Source organism: Chlamydotis macqueenii, chromosome 24, assembly GCF_036417535.1.
Source record: "Chlamydotis macqueenii isolate bChlMac1 chromosome 24, bChlMac1.mat, whole genome shotgun sequence".
NCBI classification, from domain to species: domain Eukaryota; kingdom Metazoa; phylum Chordata; class Aves; order Otidiformes; family Otididae; genus Chlamydotis; species Chlamydotis macqueenii.
This window is the reverse complement of record NC_141579.1, coordinates 4,406,844-4,429,226: the sequence shown is the minus strand read 5'-3', so window position 1 is coordinate 4,429,226 and position 22,383 is coordinate 4,406,844. Positions and strand designations below refer to the sequence as shown.

General features: G+C 42.8%; 1 protein-coding gene across 1 annotated transcript in view; it reads left to right on the top strand.

Annotated features, from left to right (window-relative positions):
- The window catches only part of POU2F3 (POU class 2 homeobox 3), a 42,157-nt gene extending 24,644 nt beyond the window's left edge, over positions 1 to 17,513 (top strand). The window contains exons 5-14 of the mRNA XM_086766199.1: positions 5,499 to 5,603; positions 7,156 to 7,258; positions 10,169 to 10,251; positions 10,393 to 10,575; positions 10,964 to 11,105; positions 12,016 to 12,152; positions 13,418 to 13,579; positions 15,169 to 15,235; positions 16,384 to 16,516; positions 17,474 to 17,513. Of these exons, the coding sequence (XP_086622325.1) occupies positions 5,499 to 5,603; positions 7,156 to 7,258; positions 10,169 to 10,251; positions 10,393 to 10,575; positions 10,964 to 11,105; positions 12,016 to 12,152; positions 13,418 to 13,579; positions 15,169 to 15,235; positions 16,384 to 16,516; positions 17,474 to 17,513 (1,155 nt within the window). The remainder of the gene's footprint in view (positions 1 to 5,498; positions 5,604 to 7,155; positions 7,259 to 10,168; positions 10,252 to 10,392; positions 10,576 to 10,963; positions 11,106 to 12,015; positions 12,153 to 13,417; positions 13,580 to 15,168; positions 15,236 to 16,383; positions 16,517 to 17,473) is intronic.
- The last annotated feature ends 4,870 nt before the right edge of the window (positions 17,514 to 22,383 follow it).

Here is a 22,383-nt window from a genome sequence, read left to right as displayed (position 1 = left end):
TCTCTAACGTGGGGCACAGCCTTTCATCCGGACGTGTGTACCTGAGCAGGCACCAATATGAGCTTGGCCATTCGGGGCAGGTGCTCTTCCCACCTCTGGTTTTGGTTCTTCACTCCGTTGCCCACCACCTGCTTTTGAAGCCTGCTGTGCCACATGTGATCATTTTATCATTCAGCACAGAGGAGAGGGGTGACTTCTTTCCTTTTCCGTTTTCTGTTAAAAAGCAAAAATGCTAGGGAAATGCTGTATCAGAAAGCCAATGAATGCAAAGCTGAGTGTGGTTCTGTTTGTTCTCTTTCATGAAGCATGTGGCTCAGTTACTCTTAAAGTGTTGATTTCCCACTCCCACTTATACTACCGCTAAGGCACAACTATTAACATCTCGTGTTGAAGCTTAGAGGATAAAGCATGTAAGATTAGGCCTCAGTAAATAAACTCATATAGCTGTGATGCAGGTGTGTTGAGGTTAGGGATTAAATTTTAATTTTTCAGTGTTCTGAGTTTTAGGATATAGTCTGTTAGGCGTTCAGCATGGGATTAACTCCTCTTTTGTCATGCTGACAGCTGCTGAAAAATCCCACCCTTCACTGTGAAAAGATACAAAATGTTATAGGGTGAATATCGTTGCATTGACATAAGGGTTTTCTGCTTTTTTCCTGAGTGTCTGTTAACCCTTGCTGTACGTGCAGGATAGTACATGTGGAAATAGTAATTGCAAGCCCATTATTACTATTGCCATAATTTATTATTAGTGTATTTTTTATTTTATGATGCCCACGTGTGCAGGTAATTCACAGAGAAGTACACTTACACCATTGAAAGGTGGGAAGGCTTAGTTAACTGCAGTAGCCTTTGAACCGGTTTTGGTACCTGTTTCTATCATAAATCTTCCTCCCTTGACTTTAGGCAAATCAATTTGGGGCAGCTTCAGACAGCCCTGTTGTATCGAACAGCGCTTTGGGAGTGATTCAGCCCTGGAAGAACTGTGATGTTCGTTTTCAGCGAGGGGCAATTGTTTCAGACCCTCTGAGGTCTGTGTGCACCTGACTGTCCTCTATCCAGTGAGATAGCCTTACCACTCTGCAACGGGGGAGGGAGGGATAGGAGTATGTCAAACTCTTAAACAGTTGTGAGTTGCTGACTATGAGATAAGCCAGATATGAAGGCAGATAAATATTGGTTCAAAGAGGTTACTGTCTAAACAGAAACTACACAACAAATATGATTGTTTTCTATCTTCCAATAACGACCGCAGTTCCTGCATAACTGCTGCCAGAGAAGGCTGTCATGGCTTTAACGGCCTCGCTCTGGCAGGGTACAGAGATCTCTTATCTCGATTTGGGGAAAGCATCCGAGGCTCTGGGTGCTGAATCAGTCGGTGGGTCCCACCTTTGCGAAGAGAATGATGGAGCAGTGCTTGCATTGTATCAGAAGTGCTCATCAGAAGTAGGTGGCTTGGGGCTGCGTTCAGGCTGCCTGCTTTGGTGTCTAACAGACAAGGAAGACCAATTCAGATTACTGGTGAGCAGTGACCCTAAGTTGGGCCTAAACGAGGAAGGCTGCAGCCAGAGTCCTGCCCAACCAATGTGATCCAACCGTCAGTCCGTTGAATCAAACATGGGTCAGTCGGTCTGTCTATCGGAAGGGTACGTCCTTCCACACGGTGAAGTCAGAGCTGCTAAGGTGAATCTTTCCAACTTCCTCATGTAAGGCTGGCTTTTTACAGCTTTGCAATATGTCTGCAGGATGTTTTCATGAGCCGAATGTTTGCCAAAAGTTCACAGATCAGTTACAAAACAGATGTACTTTTTTTTTTCCCTCCCCTTCTTCCTACTGGTAAGGAAGAGTTTGTGCAGTAATTGCAGGCAGGTTGGGAGATGTTTTCTTCATAATTCTCCTTCTTATGAAATGTTTATGAAACACCTTCCACAAATCGGTTACGCAAGCAAGCTGAAGAGCTTTGATCATTTTCCATTGCCCTCAATATGTTTCTTAGTTTGTTTTGCTTTTTGTTTTTGTTTTTAGGCCAGAGATAGGTAAGAAACAATCCATCCTTGGCTAGGCCCAGCAGACATGCTAGCCAACTAAGGAAAGGACTCTCTTTCCACCCAGTCACCCTTCCTGTGTTTTTCACTCTGATTGCTTGGGGGCAGCTGACCCTATTTTAAGGCTGTGAAAACATCCACTTGAGATTTGCAAGTGTGATTCCAATCCTATCCAAGAGATGCCCCAGGTTGCTCTATGTACGAGTGCCGCCACCTGCCGTTACCTCCTCGGGAGGAGCTTGAAGCTGCTCCCAGCCCTGCCCAGAGACTCCCCTCCAGCTCAGGGGGAAGATGCCTGTAGATTCCCAATTGGCAAGCCAGGCTCTGTGCCTCTCCCTAGGTGTCATGAGCAGGATGTGTTTGCAGTGCATTGCTTGGTCCCACTGTTTGTTTTTCCATAGATAGTGTTATTTCTGCAAATCACGTTCAATGGGAAGAAGCGTAGGTTTGCTCTCAACAACTTCTTGTTCCCCATTCCCCATCTGTCCTGATTGTCATGTAAAACCAAGGTCCTGAGGAACCACAGTGGGATCTGGTCCTGGTTTTTACTAAATCACTGCTGCTCGCTTGCAATGTTTTAGCAGAGTTCTCATCAAATACCTACATGAGATGATTCTGTGATAATTTCAACATTGTTTTTGGATCCTTAAAGAAAACTTTTCTCATATTTGTAGAAAATGCCCACGAATATGAATCAGTTGCACTGGGAAAGGAGAAGGCAACTCCTTCTTTTGTTTTATTAATTTGAAATTTACATTATTTTAAGGAAGTCTCATGATATTGAGTTGGCCTCGCCCACAATGTGTGTGGTTTTTTGGGGTTTTTGGTTTTGGTTTTTTTAATGTACAGTTGGTAATACTGCCGGTTTAGCTAGGGAAAAAAACGAAGGTTCAGGATTTGCATAAACCATCCCAAAAGTTTTGGATATACCCTGAACTCTCGCTAATGAACAGTTAGCCAGCTGCAGGCCTGCTGGGGAGAGGAAGAGGAGTGAGAGGTAACTTTGAGCTTAAACCCAATGAAAAAAGGTGCAAGGAAGAAGGATTTGTCAAGAACACCCAGGTTCCCGCCCACTGTGCAGGAGGGAGCCAGAGAATTCCAGGGACGGAGCAGTGGGAGATGTTGTTGTTTTTAAATCGGGAACCGGTCCTTTGCCAAACCCACCTCCCGTTCTCATATTGTGCGATGCCGGGATGCAGCTACACACCCCTTTCACCCTGGAACGCTTCCAAATCATTCCGCTTGGCAGCTGTAAAAATTGATTTCAGTTTGGAAATGGCTTGTGCTTCTTCAACACTCCACTCTTATTGGGATCATAACTTAGGCGGGATCAAGTGCCTTGTTCTCTAAGACGCGGATAACTTTTCTTTTTGGGACTGTTCAGACTTGGATGACTGCGTTGTGTGAGGCAGACACACATGAATTGCAAGCAGGGGTAATTTTTTTTTTTTTTAATTTTTACTTTTTGGCTCAGATGATTTTTTTTTACTGCACCCTCAGAAAGAAAAACGTGCGTAAAACCATTTTCCTGCAGCAACTGGATGGCTCAGGGGTAACGGTGTATTCTCCTGAGCCTTTGTCTAACATTTAGTAACACAGACGCTATCCGCACTGATAGTAATCAAGAAGATCTTTCCATCTGAACTTTTTCGCCAGGCTAAGAGGGATGATCATGCCAACCTGAAAGGTAGGAAAGAACTGGAATTCATACCGTGTATAACTCTTGTTGCAAGGAGTTAGTATTATTGCAAAACTAGTTTCGGCAGTGTCCAGAGTTATAGTTGTAATGTAAAGGAGATGGTGTAATTCTCTTCCCTCTGCGTAGCGCCTTCCAGAACGCAGAGGTTAATGTTGCAGGGCCAGCTCCCTGAACTGCGGCTCCGAGCCTCTTGTAATCTCATTTTTTTCCTTTGCTTTTGCGGAGATTTTGTGCATCTGTTTGCTTTAGTCAAATTGAAATAAAACCTCTCTCAACTGAAAATACTCGCTTAGGCCATTGTTTCTAGAAGCTGAATTTCTCGTCCCCCTCTGCTGGCAGGAGGTTGTATGACCTAAAGACCACATCAGCACTGCAAAACCCCTGCAAACACGACCCCACTTGTCTGCTGGCAGATGTTGGGCTCTGGAGTAATTTGATGGGACATGGTGAGGTTCAGCCCCAGTAGTAAGAGTGAATCTGCAATGCTGAGCTCGTGGACGGTGTTTTCAAGACCTATCCTTTCTGGTGTCCTCCTGGTTTTTCCAGTTTGTGGAAACTGGAGCCTCTTCTTGCCACTGGAAAGGCTTAGATGAGGAATGGGACTGATGATGTGAGCCTTGTTCCAGGCATTCTCACGCTTAGGAAAAACTTAAGCCTAAGTTTGGAAACTGTTTGCTTGGATCTTTTCTTAGACAAAATGTGTTATCAGAGCTTTGTATGACTTTTCTGTCTCCTGTGCATAGCATCTGCACATAGACACTCCTCAGACAGCTTTCAGGAATAAACCTAAAAACTTCTAAAATCTCCCCAACCAGGTTCCCTTCTCTCCTGTCCCAGTCAGCCTTACCAAAGGATTTCAGCTAATGCAAAGTGATGTAAAGGTTTTAGTTTGCTTTTTTAATGTAGTAGCAATGTTAGAAATTGACACGGAGACTATGGAATAAAGCAGGCACAAGGATTCAGTTCTGGTCCCTGGGCAAATTCTTCTCTTAAGAATGTGAACTCAGAAATAATTATTTTTTTTTTTTGTAGAGAGAAGTCTTCCTTGAACACTAAAGTAGGTCAAAACGACCACTGAACAAAGGGCTGACACTTGTGAAGTAGTCCAGTTCTTTTTCCACAACTTGTTCTAGCTAAGGAAGCAGATTTTTCCTTGCCCGACCAAGTAGAATTTCTTGTTGCTTTCTGGTAGAAGCTGAGCAAATAAGTTTGGTGTGTGGTGTGCTGCATTTTCAAGTCTGGAAGGTTATACTGCTTTTTGTAATCTTTTACTTCACGGTCTTTCCTTCCCCATCCCCTTGTACTGTTCTCTGCCACCTGAAGAACAAAATCTATAGCCAACTTCACCATCAAGTTGCCAGTCGTGATCTATAAAGGAGAATTGCTTTGTGTCTGCCTTATAACTGCACAAAATGTTTTGTCTGAGGAAAGCATTCAGATGTTTTATACCCTGCTAAGTCACTGGAACCTGATTACTTCCTAAAGTGTCTTAATTTATTTGTTTTAATTGAGCAAACTGCAAGCCTCCCCTTGGTTTGGCAGAGCAGGAAAACTATGTCCATGTTATAAACTGGAGAGGAGAAATGGGAGATGCAAAGCCAGGGATGGAAGCAGTGAGTTCTGACCTCTAGCTTTCCTCTGAAATGAGCCCCTTCCCGATACCCTCCAGCCTCTCAGATTCCTGCCCCCCGACACCTCCTGCCATCCCCTCGTCTCTGCTTGCTAATACTGCAACAACTTTGCTTTTTTTTCAGATTAAAACCGAAGACCTCAGCGACTCCTTGCAATCTACAATCCCCCCTAGGTCTGGTCACCTTGTGCAGGGATCATCAATGATGCCCGGAAGCCAGATTGCGGGGGTAAGTGACTTTGCTGCTTCATGGATCCAGAAGTCTGAAATGGTGCTGGTTAGTGAACCTCTGGAGAAGAGGCTGGTTTTGAGATACTTGCCAATTGACAGTGGCAAAAGGAGACTTTGATGGTATGATGGACACTAAATTGGAAAGGCGAATCGGTGTTGACAAAAGTCAGGTTCCTCCTCATGCTCTTTCTTTCTGCAGAAAGTTTTACGTGGGTTCAAAGGTAGACTGGACATGTACTTGGAAGATATTTTCTGTGAGGTTTTACTAAGTAAGCAAACCACACCATGATCAGGAAATCCATTGAATTTAAAATAATAGGAGGCTGAGACAACACCAAGGGGAAATTTTAGATACGCTTGCCCTGGTCTTCCTCTTTTATGAATGTCTGGTTAATGCCATTGTTGGAGATAGGATCCTAGGCTAGATTAACTCTTGAACTGAACCAGTATAGCCGTCTTTTAATATGTTGGCTCCAATTGATTTACACAAGAGAAGAAATTAATTCCTTGAGGGGATATTTTTTTTTTTCCTAAGGTAAAAAACTAGAGTTTAGCACGTAGTTCTTGTTAAATGCTAGGGGGAGTTAGGTGCCAGAAGGCCACACAGCTGCTCAGTAATCTCTTCTCTCGTTCCTTCGTGGGATATTCAGATCCCTTAGACAAGTCGGGGACTGTTCAAGTTCCCCAAGGCTTCAAAACCATTCTTGAGAAGCTCAAAGAGCTCATCTTATCGAGTAATGAGTTCCTTTCTCTAGATAAAGTTGGTCTTATTGGGGCTTTTTTGTTTGTTTGTTTTTCGTTTTGAGGTCTATCTCAAGCAAATGCAAACTCTTACCCCCTAATCCCTACAATGGACCTGGGGCTGGGACCCCAGTACTGTGAAACAGCACTAGGATGTAAACCTAATCTCAGTACCTATTGTCTGCTCTGCTCAATGTAGACTGGGGAATTCCTGGAAGCTACATGGTAAAGAACAGGAAACATTTTCAGATGTGATCACTGTGACCATTGCAATGTGTTTGCTGTTAATGCAGAGAATCAGGCACTGCTAGGCGTTGCTTCTGTCCCATCTCAGCACACGGCTGGCTGGGAAACAAGCCTTCTGTGGGAAGTAGGCTCTCTGTTTGTGAGATGAGACAGTCAGCTGCACTTTCCTGAGTGATTTTAGGGAGTTCATTCTCGGAAAACACATTATCTGGAAGAAACTGAAATCCAAGACGGTTCACTTCTAACAACTAGATTTTGATTGTCAGTGCCTCAAAAATGTCATTTTTCAAGAAATGGCTTTTTCAGATAAAAGTAGACAATGTGGATGTCTCTGTGTGCACAGAATTCTTCTTATACTGCTGAAAACTTCAGATCCTGGAGTACGTCTGCATCTGTAGCTCTCCATTGCACAGATTACACAAATTTGGTGTGTTGGCAATTAAATTAAAAGTGTGAATCGGTTCAAGGATGGTATAAAAGAGCAGCGAAGCATTATAGGAGAGGTGATGCTGTGTGAAGAGCAGACATCTGAATTTTGTCGCTCCCTTTGCTTTTTCCCATAGGATATGAGCTCTCTTCACACCCTGCAGCAGCTTGTATTGCTTCCTGGTCATATGCAGTCAGTTCCCCAGTTTCTTCTGTCTCAGTCTCAGGCCGGGCAACAAGGTAAGAGCAATAAAAGCTGAAAGGGGCATTGTTAAAAGCAGATACATATCTAGGAAAACCCTCTCTTCTTATGATTGTTGCTTTTAATTTGGTCTGTTATGTTTTCCCGGCATGATGGTGTCTGTTCACCTGCAGCTGGGATGCTAGGATGATCCCAGTAGTTTCTCTGGGAAGGGTCTAGTTCCGGAGATGCCCCTGGCACCTGTGGCTTGTGTGCGCCAAGAGTGCCACCTTGGGGCCAGTCTTTGCAGACCTGCTAGGGATCCCTCCTCTGAAACTCAGGACAGCATCCGGTTGGCTTTCAAGCCATGGGGCAGGAGGGGACAGGAGATCTAACTGCTTCTGAAACAGTGTGTAATCAGCTTCGCAAAAGGGATGAAATGACTAAGGACTGAACTCAGTGCTTGGGAAAGTCCCTGTGTTTCTGTTTTTGCCACTGATATTTTTTATGGCATTTCTCCAGCAGTGGGGATACTGGCATGCCACTGATGAAGTTTTATGCTGCTGGTGGACAGACAAACATAGGCTTTGATCTATAACCTGGCAGATGCAAAGGGACTTTGGTCCTTTGCTCACATTCTTGATTTATTCCACAGCAGAGATCCCTCTGTATGAATTAAAATTCAGAATTAAAACCTTAAAATCTCTGCAGCTTGAAAGCAATTGTACATAAGCTCCAAAACTGTTGTATTTTGGACAAGTGGGAAACCTCCTTCTCATTAACAGTGTATAAGCTCTTCTCTCTGACAAATGATGCTGAGTGATGTATAAAGAAACTACTTAATGTACATTTAACAATAATCTAGAATTTAGTATGATTGAAATGGCAGGATCAGGATAAACTATGGCTTGCTGTCTGCTTTTATTAACGTATAATTTCCATTATGCTGGAAAATAGAACTTGCTTCCTTTTATAGAGGTGAAATTTCTTCTGTTATGTGACATCCTTTGGCAGCTATCACCCCTCCAGCAGACGGCCACTTGTTTGGCCATGACCCCTTTTGGTTCCAGACTAGGAAAAGGCTGGGTATTCTGGCCAGTAGCCAGCTTTTTGTGCAAGAGCACTTCCATTGGAATAGATGATTGCCAAGTTTTAATGACCCTTTGCCATGTGCATGCACAACCACTAGGGAGTGAAAGTGAAGGCACAGATTTGTTTTGTGGAATTAGTGGTTTGCTACAGACACAGGTGGAGCATTCTTTATACCGAAGAGATGCATGAAATATTCCTGAAGTTGTCCCTTGGGCCACCATGGGAACACCCTCAATGTTTCCTGAGTTCTGACTGATGGGTACATCAGTTCATGGCCAAAGGGACTTGGCTGTGGGCTTAACCTTTCCAAGAGGACACATTTTTTGGTTTGGTTTGATTTTAGTGTTTTAAAGCTGGTTTTAAGCCAGATAAGTTTCCGGGTCTGATTCATTATGTCCTGACGTGATTAATTGTGCAGCCCTTCAGACAGCTGATGCTGGCACGCTTGAATAAGGGAGTGAGAGCTCTGTGCTGTAAAGGTGGACATAAGCAGCCAGGTAGATGCTGGGAATATTGTCAGGCAAAATATTGCTGCTGAAGTCTTCATCTTATTAAAACACAGCCTCCATCTCATCAGCTGTCAAACCGGTGATTCCTGAATCCAGTCCATAATTTTCATTTGAGCTAGGGCTTAGCTTTCGCAAAGGTGTTCAATCGTGATTTTAAAGACTCCAAATGACAGAGCATCCGCCATGTCCCTAGGCAAGCCATTCCAGTGATTAATTACTTTCACTGTTAAAAATGTGCACCTCATTACCAGCCTGCATTTGAAATTCAAAGTTGTTCCAGCATTAGAGAGGCTTATTGAAACACAAATCTAAATAAATAAATGGGATCCTGCACATTCAGCTCTAAATTAAAAAAGGAAAGACAGAAAGAGAAAAAGGGGGAATGATTGATTCTGGAGATGATATTTTTTCCTTTTTTTTTTTTTTTTTTTTTCCCAGCAGTCCATAAACTTCTGTAGTTTTCCCTATAATTGTCAGTTACAATCAACAGAATATACGGACTGTTTCACGAAAGATTATAAATCTGCACTAAATTCTATAGCTTGCACTCACAACAGACTTCAAGAACCTAACTAAATTTCTAGGGAACTACACTGCCTCAGTCACTACTTAATCCTTTAGGACATTCCCTGTAAGACATATAGGCTTGTACTTGGCAGTTTGTCAACTAAACAATTACGCAGTCTCCATAAATACTAGGTTTTTTTAGTTTTATAGATTTCCCTTCTTTTTTCCTTTCATCATTTGGTGTCAGTTTATATATTCCAAAAGAAATTCAATTTATTTGAAATACAGTAGGGTAGAAAATAAAGGGTAAGGTGGCTTCAAAATGACATTTCAAAATGAAATGTACAGTAGAAAGCAGAGTGGGTAGGCTCCTGAGATTGACTGTAGGATCATGATTTTTTTAACAAGATCAAGTGGCTGAAAGTTGGAATTAGAAAAGCTTCTATTGGAAATAATATGCATATATTTTTAACAGCTACAATGATTAAGCACTGGGAGAGATCACCACTAAGGATGTAGTAAATCCTGCATCTAAAATAAAAGTTAGATGTCTCTGTAAAACATCTGTGCCCTAGTTCAGCCTTAGGTTAATGAGCTACACACAGGGATAAGTGGGGGAGATATTTTACCCATACCATTATTGTAACAATCTCTTTCAGACAAACAAGCCATGAAAAGAACCTTTCATTTCTCACAGTCCAACTCAGACCCATCCACATTTGTAATGGCTGAAGTTCTCATATTTTGAACAAGAGCTAGCTGATATTTTCTGTTCAGAGCCTTTGTCATTCAGAGTGATGTACGGTGGCCTACGTGCTGATGAAGGAGCTGGTCTGATCAGATGTATCTCTCTCTCCTCAGCTTTGCAGCCAAACATCCTCTCCTTTCCTCAGCAACAGGGCAGCCTCCTCCTCTCCCAACCGGGACCCAGCCTGGCATCACAGGTAACTCGCCTCAACATACAGTCCAACCCTGAGAACCACTCAGCTGCAAAAAGTGCTGCTTCATTAAGGGCAAATGGCAGAGAAAATTCTGTACTTTTCTATTGTTGTGATTCTACGCATCTTTTTTTTTTGTTTTAACAGGCTGTGGGCCGTTCTGGACTCCCTGGCTCATCAGTTGAACCCCACCTGGACGTACCCCAGCATTTGCAAGTGGCAAAGCACCTAACTCCATCAGGAGCATCTGAGGAACCCAGTGACCTGGAGGAGCTGGAAAAGTTTGCTAAGACTTTCAAACAAAGGCGAATCAAATTGGGGTTCACACAGGTGAGCAGCCTCATCAGTGGGAAGGGTGATGTTGCTTGTGATTTGGGCATGTTTGGCTGGGGAAGTTTGTGGCAGAGGAGTGGATGGAGGAAGGGCTGGTTTAGACACAGTTTGGCTTGCTTTGAAGCATCTCCTTCCAAACACATGAAAAGATAAAGTCTTCCTAATACTTCATTACCATGACCTCGTTATCTGCATCTTCTTCAATACAGAAAGGCTCAGAGGTGTGGGGCAGACTCTCATGTGAAAAGAAGTCATTTTCTCTAGAAGATAGGTCATGGAAACTAGACTGCACCTATTCTGGAAGCAGCCTGGGAAGCTGTCTGACAGCAGGAGGCTGTGAGGGTTCTTTCTGAGCTCATTATGTGATTTGGATCTTCTCTGGCAGGGTGACGTTGGCCTTGCCATGGGGAAGCTCTATGGCAATGATTTCAGCCAGACCACCATTTCCCGCTTCGAGGCTCTCAACCTGAGCTTTAAGAATATGTGCAAGCTCAAACCCCTGCTGGAGAAATGGTTGAGTGATGCAGGTAAGTGATATTACATGCAGAAATGCCAGCAGTCTTGACCAGGACAGGAGGATCCATCCAGGAACCTCCAACAAAAGCCACGAAAATTGGAGCTGGAGCTCAGACCTCTCGGATCTACGGCTGGGCTGGTAACAGACTGCTTCCCTTTGTGGATCACACAGTGGGCTGCACAGCAGCCCAGATGTCAAACCACACCTCTCCTTGCTCTCTGGCAATATGGGATTCACATTGCAATTTGGTGTCTGGGGCAGTTCCTTCCTGCATTGCTTCTTGCTCTGTTCCATGGTCTGGGGCAAATTGCTGGACTAGTCCATTCAGTCCCTCCTTGAGTAAACTAGAAAGAGTAGGAAGGGGCTCCTAAAGTGCTCAGAGATCAGCCCATGAGCAGTAATTAGAAAAGGAAGATATCACTACATGGGGAATCCCCAGTAGCAGCAGGACTGGGCTGGTGTCCTCTGCTGCCCGCAAGGCACTGTGCAAGAGTAACATTAGTCTCCTGTGCTTCACCCAGCCCTTCAGGAGTTGCATGTTTGACCAATTTACATCAGGAGGTTTCTCAGCTACATGAGGCCTGATCCCAGTGGTGTAAGTCAACACATTTAACTGTGTGAAATTAAATCATTTGAAAATGCATGGTTTCTATCAGTGCAGGCTGGAAATCAAGCTGGAAAAAAGGAAAAATAGTATGTTGATTAACATTTTAACACTTACATTTCTTTTCTAATTTGGACAAGATCATTGATGTATTTGGGACTGTTAGAGCAATTTTAATCATCATCAGAAGAAGGATCCACAATATTGTAACACTTTAATTACTTTAGGAGGTGCCATAGTTCCCAGAAAGGATCTAGGAATGAAAAAAAAAAAATCATTATCTTCATAAATATCTCTTCCCTCCCTCTTTCCCTAGAATCTGCCCCTTTGGATTCTTCCATGAGCACTCCCAGCTCCTACCCCTCAGTGAATGAAATGTTTGGACGGAAAAGAAAGAAGCGAACCAGCATTGAGACCAACATTCGCTCCACGTTGGAGAAAAGATTTCAAGATGTGAGGGGAAAATCTTTCAATGTGTTGTGAATTCTCTCTGAGTTTGGCATTTGCTAGGTCATAGTAGCACTGACTCTTCAAAAAGAGAGATCTCTTTTTTTGTTGTTTTGATAGCAGGTTAGAAAATGCTTGAAGGGGTTAACAGGAAAAGTGTCAAAACCAAAGAAATCAAACCCAATTATTTCCTTGGTAAATGTTGTTTTAAAGGAATTAAAATTTCATTGCCACACCTCTTCATTGTCTTCCACTGATCAGCGCCCTAGCCAGATCTGACCTTCTGCACCCACCTCTTCTCTCTGCGTGTGTCACGGGAACTGCGTGGCCATGGTGCAGCACGGAAACGGATGCTCCATTAAGCAGGTCTTGTGAGACCACAGAACAAGTTGGTCCACATAATGCTGCTGAATCATTTCAGGAGTGGAGCCTTTTACTTTTTAAACATCAAGATTTTAAAGAAAAGGCACTACAGAGAGCAAACAGCTTTAAATCCGTAGGACCAAATTGTCCGCTGAAAATTTTTCATCAAACCAGTTTTTGACCAGGCCTTATTTTTTCTTGGTTTGTCTGTCATATCTGGTCATATTAAAATTTCCTCCTAAGACTGTTATTGAGAACAAAAGACTGTCATTGTCAAATTATTATGGGCACCTAATTTTTAGCTAGTATGAGGCATTTTTTGTAACAGGGAAATGTCTTGGCATCTCCATGCTAGGTTGTTTTGACACTCAACTCTCCAACACAGATCAAACCCCATGGAGCTACATGCTGTCAAATGCACCACAAAATGAGTGAGTCAGAAGTCAGGATAGGTACTATTCCCTTTATAAAAGAGGGATAGAGGAAGAAAAAGAAGAAATGGCTCTTCTGAGATGGTACAGGCAGATGTATAAACAGCACTCAGAGCTCATGTGTCCTGTGTAGTGAGAAAAAGACCACCAGTCATTAACGTCCCCTCAAGCAATTGTTTAAGGTGCTGAGAAGATCAAAGAGCATGGTGCTTTATGCAATAACAGGGCCAAGTACTGTGACTCATCCCCCACTGATTCCATGAGACTCGATGTTGAATCAGAGGCACTTTCTGGATCACAGAACTTAATCTTTCACCCAAACATTTACCCTTTGTCATAGCAGCAATTTTTCTTCCCTCCTCAGTTTACAGCCAACCCAACTCTTGCCCTCTGCCTTTCCAGCAGCAGAAGCATACATTGATGCTGTAAGTTACAGCTCTTTGGGGCTTGCTTTAACCTTCTGCCCTTTCTCAGCAGAACCCCAAACCCAGTTCAGAGGAGATATCCTTGATAGCAGAGCAGCTCTCCATGGAAAAGGAGGTGGTTCGGGTCTGGTTCTGCAACCGGCGCCAGAAGGAAAAACGGATCAGCTGCCCGATGCCATCCCCCATCAAATCACCTATCTACAATTCCAGACTGGTAAGAGACTTTGGATCAAGAAGTTCTACATGCCATCTCAAACAAGAAGGGAAAATGGTGGGGGGATACAGTGGAGTTTGCTGGAAAAGGACATTGCCTTATGCACATAAGTCCGAGTTGCTGGCCAGCCCACTCCACAGTCCAGCTGGGGACTACACCTGCAGGAGTGTGGAGAGGCAGCTGGGCTAGCCACAGGTTGGGCATATACTCAACATCCCAACTTGAATGGAATTTCATAGTTGCATTTACAGAATGTTTCTTTTTATTCCATTCATTAAAACAGTAAAAAGAAAACACAAATTTCCTAGAAGGTACAGGTCAGCTTAATCATAGGATAACTTATCCAAATAGGGGTGCTATCCTGAAACTTTTCATCCTGAGACTGGTAAATAAAAGCTTTCCAGAGTTAATGGAGGGGGAATCAGCATTTCATGGAATAAGAATTACATCCACTCGTGTCAATTTAGTTGTTAACTCTGAAACCTAATGGAAACCATCTACATATCAGTTTCTTGTTTTACATCTGTGCAGAAATGCAGAATACACTTAAGCAGTGCTAATTGTCCTTCTCTAATGTTGTACATTCACATTTTGGCAAATGTATTTTCATTGCCTTGAAGGATGAGGAAAAGAGAAACTGTTTTAAGACTCAGTGAAAGCGTGTCCTTGTAATCTACTGTCAGTGGCTCCTGTGGATAACAAACTACTATTGCATTTCTGCTAGCTAATAGTTGCTTAGTTGCTTCCACATACAGAAGTGGTAGGAACCCCTCCCTATGGTGTTTTTAGTTCTGGAGCCCATGTGAGTGGGAGGGAGAGTATGTATTCGCAAGCAATATTTTATCTTGAAATCTTCTGGGTTTTGGAATTATCCATCAGAAGGCAGGAAAACATCGCAAGAAGTTTGGTCACTTGTTGCACAACAGTTTTGGTCTACAGTCACAAACACAAAATGCTGCTTGCAAGCCATGAATTTTTGAAGCAGTAGCTTTGGTGTATAATTTTTCTGTGAATGCATTGTACAAAGTATGCCTTTGCTCATCAGTCATTCTGAACAACGTGCTGCCTGTAGTTAAAAGTATCACGGTTGAACAACAAGTGCCCCAGGCTTGCTTTGATTGCAGCCACCAAATTACTAATTGTCACCTGAGAATTCTCACCCATCAAGAACTCCCTAAAGGGAAAAGGATTATTTATGCCCAAGACGAGAGTGAGCTGGGAAGTTTCAGACTGAGAACATCCAGTCTGAAACATTCAAAATGCAGCGGCTCCTACAAATTGGATCTCAGGACTTCCAGAAAGTTTGGCTTGCGTTTGTTAGTTTCACACTTTTCCATAGTTGATCCATAAATTTAGACCTATGCAGAGTGTCAGGCACATGTAATACTCATTCTGGTTTCTTTCCACGGCTCTGGATATGGGAATGGCGCTTCTACGCTACAGTATGATACCTGTGGGAGCCTCAGATGAAGATAAGAAGCTTGCCTAGGAGCCAGCACACTCTAAAGGGAATATGAGAGGAGTGGCATTTTGTGATCTATACCCTCATAAGTGCCAACTGCTTACTGTTTGCTTCTGCTTCTCTCTAGGTCTCTACCTCAGGGTCCTTGGGGCCCCTCTCCGTCAATCCAGTGCATAGCACCATGCCTGGGACTGGTAAGCCTTGAGAAACCTGCCTCACTCACCATGCCTCCCCTCCTTTCTCTGCGCTTGCTCTCTGACTACTTTGGTTTCTAGGTCACATTTGCAGGCAACTCTTAATAAGACCCTTGAGTTTGGCCAGGGAAATATCCCCACATAACTAGTGTACAAGGGATAAGAACAGCCGAGTCTTTCTCTTGGCTGGAACAGAGACATGGAAAGTTTCCTGGGCTAGATAACATTTCCAGGATAATCCTAGGCAAATGTTACTGAGGTGTTTAGGTTTGGGAGCCAGGCTTACTTAGAAGCCAACCAAGAGGAGTGCTTGGGGTAGGTTACTGCATTTCTTCAGCAGAACATTGTCAGATTTCCTTTCAGAATCATAGAATGATAGAATGGTTAGAGTTGGAAGGAACCTTCAAAGGTCATCTAGTCCAACCCCCCTGCAAGGAGCAGGGACATCCCTGACTAGATATCAAATTGCTCAGAGCCTCATCCAGCCTGGCCTTGAATGTTTCCAGGGATGGGGCTTCCACCACCTCTCTGGGCAACCTGTTCCAGTGCTCTACAACTCTCATTGTAAAAAATTTTTTCCTAATATCTAATCTAAATCTACCTCCCTCTATTTTGAAACCATTACCCCTTGTCCTGTCACAACAGGCCCTACTGAACAGCCTCTCCCCATCTTTCTTGTAGGCCCCCTTTAGGTATTGGAAGACCACTATAAGGTCTCCCCCGAGCATCCTCTTCTCCAGGCTGAACAGCCCCAACTCTCTCAGCCTGTCCTCATAGGAGAGGTGCTCCAGCCCTCTTATCGTCTTCGTGGCCCTCCTCTGGACCCTCTCCGGCTGGTCCATGTCCTTCTTATGTTGGGGGCTCCAGGACTGGATGCAGTATGCCAGGTGGGGTCTCACCAGGGCAGAGTAGAGGGGGAGAATCACCCTGATTCAAAGCAGTAAAAACCAAGCACTACAGAGAGAGCAGTCCTGAGATCCCCACCTTTTCTGTGGCTGGGGCATAGATTCTGCCTTGCCGTGGCAGGGCAGACAATGAGTCAGATGAACAACAGGATGAGTACAAGATACGGTGGAAGTGTTTGGGCTTGGGCTGTCCTTGACAGGAAAAGGAGATCCCAGTCTTATTCTGCTTTCTCTGCTACGCAGTAACATCATCGTGTTCTCCAGGGAACTCCAGCAGGCCCTCGTCCCCTGGCAGTGCACTCCATGCCAGCAGCCCCGGCACAGCCCAGAGCAACTCCAAAGCTGCAATGAACTCATCCGGTTTCAACTCTTCAGGGTAAGGTAGCGGGGGCCACAGCTTGCTCCTTGGCAAAGGCACTTGGAGGGCTTGGCAGAAAAACAATGGGACCTTAGAGAAGAACGTGCAAGACCTTAGAGACTCCAGCAATGTGGAGCTACGTGGTGGCACGTTCTTACATGAAGTTTCACATCTAATTTGAAGGTTCTTGACAGATGGCTATTTTTTCTGCTTGAAGACAAATAGTAAATCAAGTTTTGCCTGAAAAACTGTGCTGCTTAAAAAAAAGGAAAAAGAAACCCAAACAAAAAACCTCAGAAGAAACACTGGCCGTAAGGACTGTCCTAAACTAGCTCCTTGTGTGGAGGAAGCAGAGAAAGGCTTATTTTGCTGTTTCTGTTTGGATAACTCCCTCCACAGCCAGTTTTCTCTCCTGCAGTGCCACCCAGAGAGCTCTGCTGCAGAGTTAACTATTCCACAGTGGCAGATAAAAAAAGAACAAAGATTTTTTTTTTCTCCTCTGCCCTGCCTTTAGATCCTACAAAGCATTAAGTCACACATATTGGCTCAGAGCCCTTCTGGTTATTTCACCGAACATGCCTCTGCCACAGTCTGTGCTGCTCAGGCCTCCCTACACTTGCAGTTCCTGCTACATAGCATCAGTGATGCTGTGTTAGTGTGAAGGCAACAGAGAGTAGAGGGCGTTACCCATAGCTACTGGGCTTTCTGAGTCATGGATCATCCTGTGCCGTGAATCAGACTGCCTCTTACATGGAGGAAGTCCAACAGCCAGGTACTATGTAAAATCATGAGCACAACGGAAGATGTTGCTTAGAAAGACAGGGGTTTTATTATGAGCTTCCTATAGGAGCAAAGGATCATTTACTGGCTGCCAAGTTGAACTAAGGTTTCAAATAGAATAATAATGATGTTTATTTCAAGGGAAGCTGTTAACAACATGGCAATTGTAGCTCTTATTCCCTGTGTTGCAAACAGATCTTGGTACCGATGGAATCAACCTACCTACCTCCACTGAGATGACTCCTCCATCCTACGTAAAAGGAGCTCTGACTTCTAGCTATGGAGCAGCTTCTCTAGGAACAATGCTTGGGGCAACATCCGGCGTTCCAGTGCCTTCAAAATGCTCCCAAATGAAGGTCTTGTTTAAGGGAACCCATAGCAGCAGAACTCTCCAGGGACTCAAACTGCAGCTGACCTTCCCCAAGGATTCTCAACGCCAGCAGTGAGATTGTAATACTCTTCCAAGCATTCAATTCAAGAACCAGCCCTTGCTTACTACTATTAGCATAAAACACTGCCCTCTGCTTGCAAATCTCTGCATTCACACTGGATTGCCTGGCAATTTCTAATCTGGAAGGATTTCTATGTCAGGACCCTCTTTTCCCCTCACTCATTTCACAGCTTCCCATAAGAAGGGTCTATCATGCTGTTACTGTCACGCACACATACCGTAAACCCCCAAACTGAGCCGAGGTTACCCAGTTCATTTCACCAGAGACCTGTGTCTAGATGTGAGCCTTGGTTTTCCATAGACTTCCAAGGTCAATGGCACTGTGCTTTATCCACCACCAAACTTGCTTTGCTTTGAGCCATTCTGCTCTGTTTCTAAAGGTGCTTTTTTTTTTTGCTTTTTTCTTTTTTTCTTTTTTTTTTAAGTATTTTAGAGTCGTCTTATTTTTTCCTTTTAAAAAAATTGTCGTCTTTTGCAAAATTTGTGTCCAGTTTTGTTATTGTTCACAGCTAGCCTCACTGCCCCACTGGAGGACGTCAGTTTGAAAACCTTGGGTGAACTTCTGACTCCATTGAACACAAACGCAGTCTGTGCTGATTTCATGGGAAAAGAATTAGTCTTGACCTTCCCTTCTTTCTTTTATTTATCCTTTGGGTTTTGTCTGATACCAAACAGAAACAACCTCTCTGGAGCAGAGGTGTGCCTGTGTTCTGGTCTTTCCTGAATTTTAAGTCATGTAGCTTGCCTGTTCTCTGCAGCATGCTCTTCTATTCCTGGGAGGACAAGTTGTATTGCTCAGGTGTGAATCTTTAGGTTGTGTGTGCAAGTGTTTCTTCATTCCATGAGACACCAAAGTATAGGAAATGTCAAATTTCACCACATATCACCAGGGAAATTGTTGGTACTTTGCAACTCTCCACTTGAAAAGAGGTAGATATTTAATTTTGTTAAAGTAGACTTGAGTAATACAAATTCCTGGTCAGGTTGTCAGTGGCTACGAGTAATTAATTCAGTGGAACTAGAGTAAATGAGCATCTGGTTCACAGATTGTAAATAGATATTTTTGAGTAGTAGTATTTTTTTTTCTGATGGCTTGTTTTTTTAGGTAAATGTGAGCTTTTTTTTAGGTAAAAATTATCCTTTGTCACTTCTGGGGGAAAAAATATTTGATTCACTGTTTCTTACCCTACTCATCCAGTCCTGTGTGATGAATTATTGCTATAGGAGTCTGAAGACTTAGAGTTTCTCAGCTACCTTCACACAAAGTATTGAGCCCTACATTAACATTGTATATAGAACCGCATTTGTTGCTTTGAGTGAGGTTTTGTTACAGAAGCAGACATTGATAATAATGAGAGACGACTGGAGAAGATAAGGTAACATTTCTTGAAAAATGAAATTAAGAAAAATATTTCTTTTTTTTAAAATACTAAAAGAAGTTTTTTAAAAATGTTCTTCCACAAAAAGGAAGAAAATGTATTTCTGTGTCCTGAAGTCCCCGCTGCTCATTTACCTCTAACTGAAACCCTTTCATCATACCTGCTTTCAGTGGAAATATTAAAATTAAATGAAACTTTTTTTTCAACAAAATCTGTTGTGACTTAAAAAACATTTTATGTTGAGAAAGCAAGAAATGTAGATGCGAAGTTAATCTAACTCTCCTTATTGCTATGGCCCTTCTTTCTGACTTTAATTAAATTTTCTTACGTGCTTTGAGGGTTGATTTCAAGCCCTGTTCTCCATTGCTTCACAGCTATATTTAGAGATGTAAAACAAATTATCTGAATACAATCATTCTAAAACTAAGCTGTGACAGGTTTGGTACAGCTGCGCAGATGGGTTTTCTTGGCAGATTTCTTCAGGTTCCCATGATTGACTCTAACAAGGTCTTCCCTGTGAGAACTGCCTTCTACATCTAGAGTGACAGGAATTAAACATGACAGCTTTTTCTATGTTGTGCCTTAATCACAGGATTCTTGAGGAAAAAACACATTCTCCTCCAGCCAAGAGAATGATACTGCAACAGTCTTTTGAAACAACTGTGCTACGACAACTGCATTTAAACTCAGCTAGTTGTTTGCTGGATCAGCTGCAGGGTTGGATCGTGCCAACACGCCCTCGCTGTGCAAACTTACCCCTGCCATTTGCCTCCACGGGATTCCTTATAATGGTGGGCTCTCAAAATGAGCTAGGGCCAGCTCTGCAGACACAGAGCAATACCAGCACAGCTCCCCTCCAACGCTGGCTCTGTCCTGCTGGAAAAGCCTGCGCGATCGCTGCCAAATGCTAATAGTGGAAGATGCCTAGAAATTAATGCACTCACGTATACCGGTAACAGGTTTTATTCCCATGCAAGATCTTTGTTACTGGGTAGAGAATTGGAGTTGCTACTATGTTTAAGTATTTAATCTGATTCATTTCCATTAATTTCTCATAAGCAGCTAAATTATACTGGCTGGGAGGGTGGTGGGGTGGGACTAAGGGATCTGTACCAAAATGGTGGAGGGCGGGAGAAACAGAAATGAGCAAATCAGCAGAAATTTGTTTTGCTTTTTAGCTAAAACATGCCAGTGCTTTGTTGGAAAGCAAGCTTTCCAGATCTGTGTTTCTCTCTTATCTGGTCTAAAAGATCAGGGGAAAAAAAAAAGTATACTTTTACACAAAAATTACAATTCTGTCATAGTTTTTAAAAATATCCATCCAGAAAACAAATAATTGATCTGTACTCATGTGCAGATAAAGCATACGAGAGGAGAATTTTCCTCTACTGTCTCTGGCTGGAAAAGCATAAGCCCCGCTGAGATGAGCCAATGCACACTGACAACTCAATCATACCTGCCACAGCTGAACCCTGCCAGGTGCATTGCTATGGGCTTGTGTCTGTAAAGAAGAGACGCCACAAGTCCTGTGGGAGAGGTGTAGGTGATAACTGGCAAATTCATAACCCTGGCCTCAAGGAGCTGCCTTTCCTCTCAGACCCTTCAGTGAAGCTCCTCACTCCAGCTCCTGTGAGGGATGGCCAACACTATGAGAGAAGAATGGAATAAACAATCTTTTTTCATGCCAGCCTGAGAAGTGATTTGCATGTGACTGTTAACTGAGTGTGCTGCAACCCTATGAATAGTCAGCAGGATTTGGATTCTGACCAAACAACAGCCCTGGCCAGGGATGAAAAAGAGGGGTAGCTGGCTGTTGCTCTGTAATTATAAAGACCCCTTAAGAAGCTTCCAGCTTTTTAAGCAATAATTTTACAATTCTTATTCAAAGCCAGTTCCGTATGAAAAAGCTTTAAGTGGAATGAAGCGATCTTGCTCTAGCTTCTCCCTCCTAAGATATAGACCTTAGAATTCACACTCTACGCAATAGAAACAAGTGCAACACAGGATGGCATGCTGCTAAGGCAATGACACTCTCTTTTACTTTTTTCCTTTTTTTTTAATTTTGGCTATTGCGAATATTTGAAGATTAGCAGATAGGAAGAACGCCTTTAAACCACTAATCTGTACCTTTAGGACACCCTATCTTATTTTACTTCCTGCATGACCTTGGACAAATGACTTAATCCCCATTAGGTGATGGTCATGATAATACTGGTGCCAGATAGCATAGTTCATGAATGATGAACACTACATCTGATTCTGCTGCCAGCCATCATAGAAGACTTATTACACTGATCCTCAGCAAAGCTCTAGTTTCCATATTGTTTGTATTGTGAAAAATCTCAAGTGATTTCACAGATTATAAGCAATTATTTAGAAGCTCAGAAGTGACCATTCTGATCGCCTTCATAATTCTAGCCTGCAAATTTTACCCAGTAATTCCTGCATTAACCCTATACCTGGCAGATGAGTTGTAACTTGTCTACTGATTTCAGAGTCGGTTGGCAGTCTATTTAATTATTTGGTAAATTCCAGGGGTTTATGAGCCTCTTTGTCAAAAGAGACCAAAAATAAAGTTGTGAAAGGCAGCTAACTATTTGCAATAATATATTTACAAGTTACTGTACATGTATAGAATCATAGAATAGTCTCTTGTGCCTGAAAAATAGCCCTATTTATTTATAAAATTATAAACTTTTATAGTAGGGAGAAGATACATCAAGATAAAAGTCTGGCTCTTAACTGACAAACACTATTCCATTTAATTTTCAGAAATTCCTCTCAGTAATTTGCTCCTACAAGAGCAGCACTGCATAAATGTTGGAATATTACTTCTGAAAGCTGGGAGGGAAATTACAAATATATTAAAAGCGGAATAATGCTATCTGCACGTTAGTATTGCAGCTGAGATCAAAGCCAAGCTGTACCAGGTGTTATGCAAACACATCATGAGAGTTTGTCTCCATTGAAAAGTTTATAAACACAATAACAAGTCTCTCAGATTTATTGATAAACTAGTCCTGAATAGGAAAACAAGCACTAGCAGCTTGTTTGTTTCACTAAAAGCTACATTTGGAAGGGGAAGGTCTTCATTCCCCTGTTTCATAGGAATACTTCCAGACTCACAGTAGCATCTAAAGGATTAAAAATATACAGAACAGGAAATTCCAGCTTTCCAAGACTAGGAGTCACTTCCCACAGCCATAGATAAACAATGCAGGGAACAATTGCTCACAAGCAGATGTGCTTCACAGTGGGTATAAGAAGTCACATAA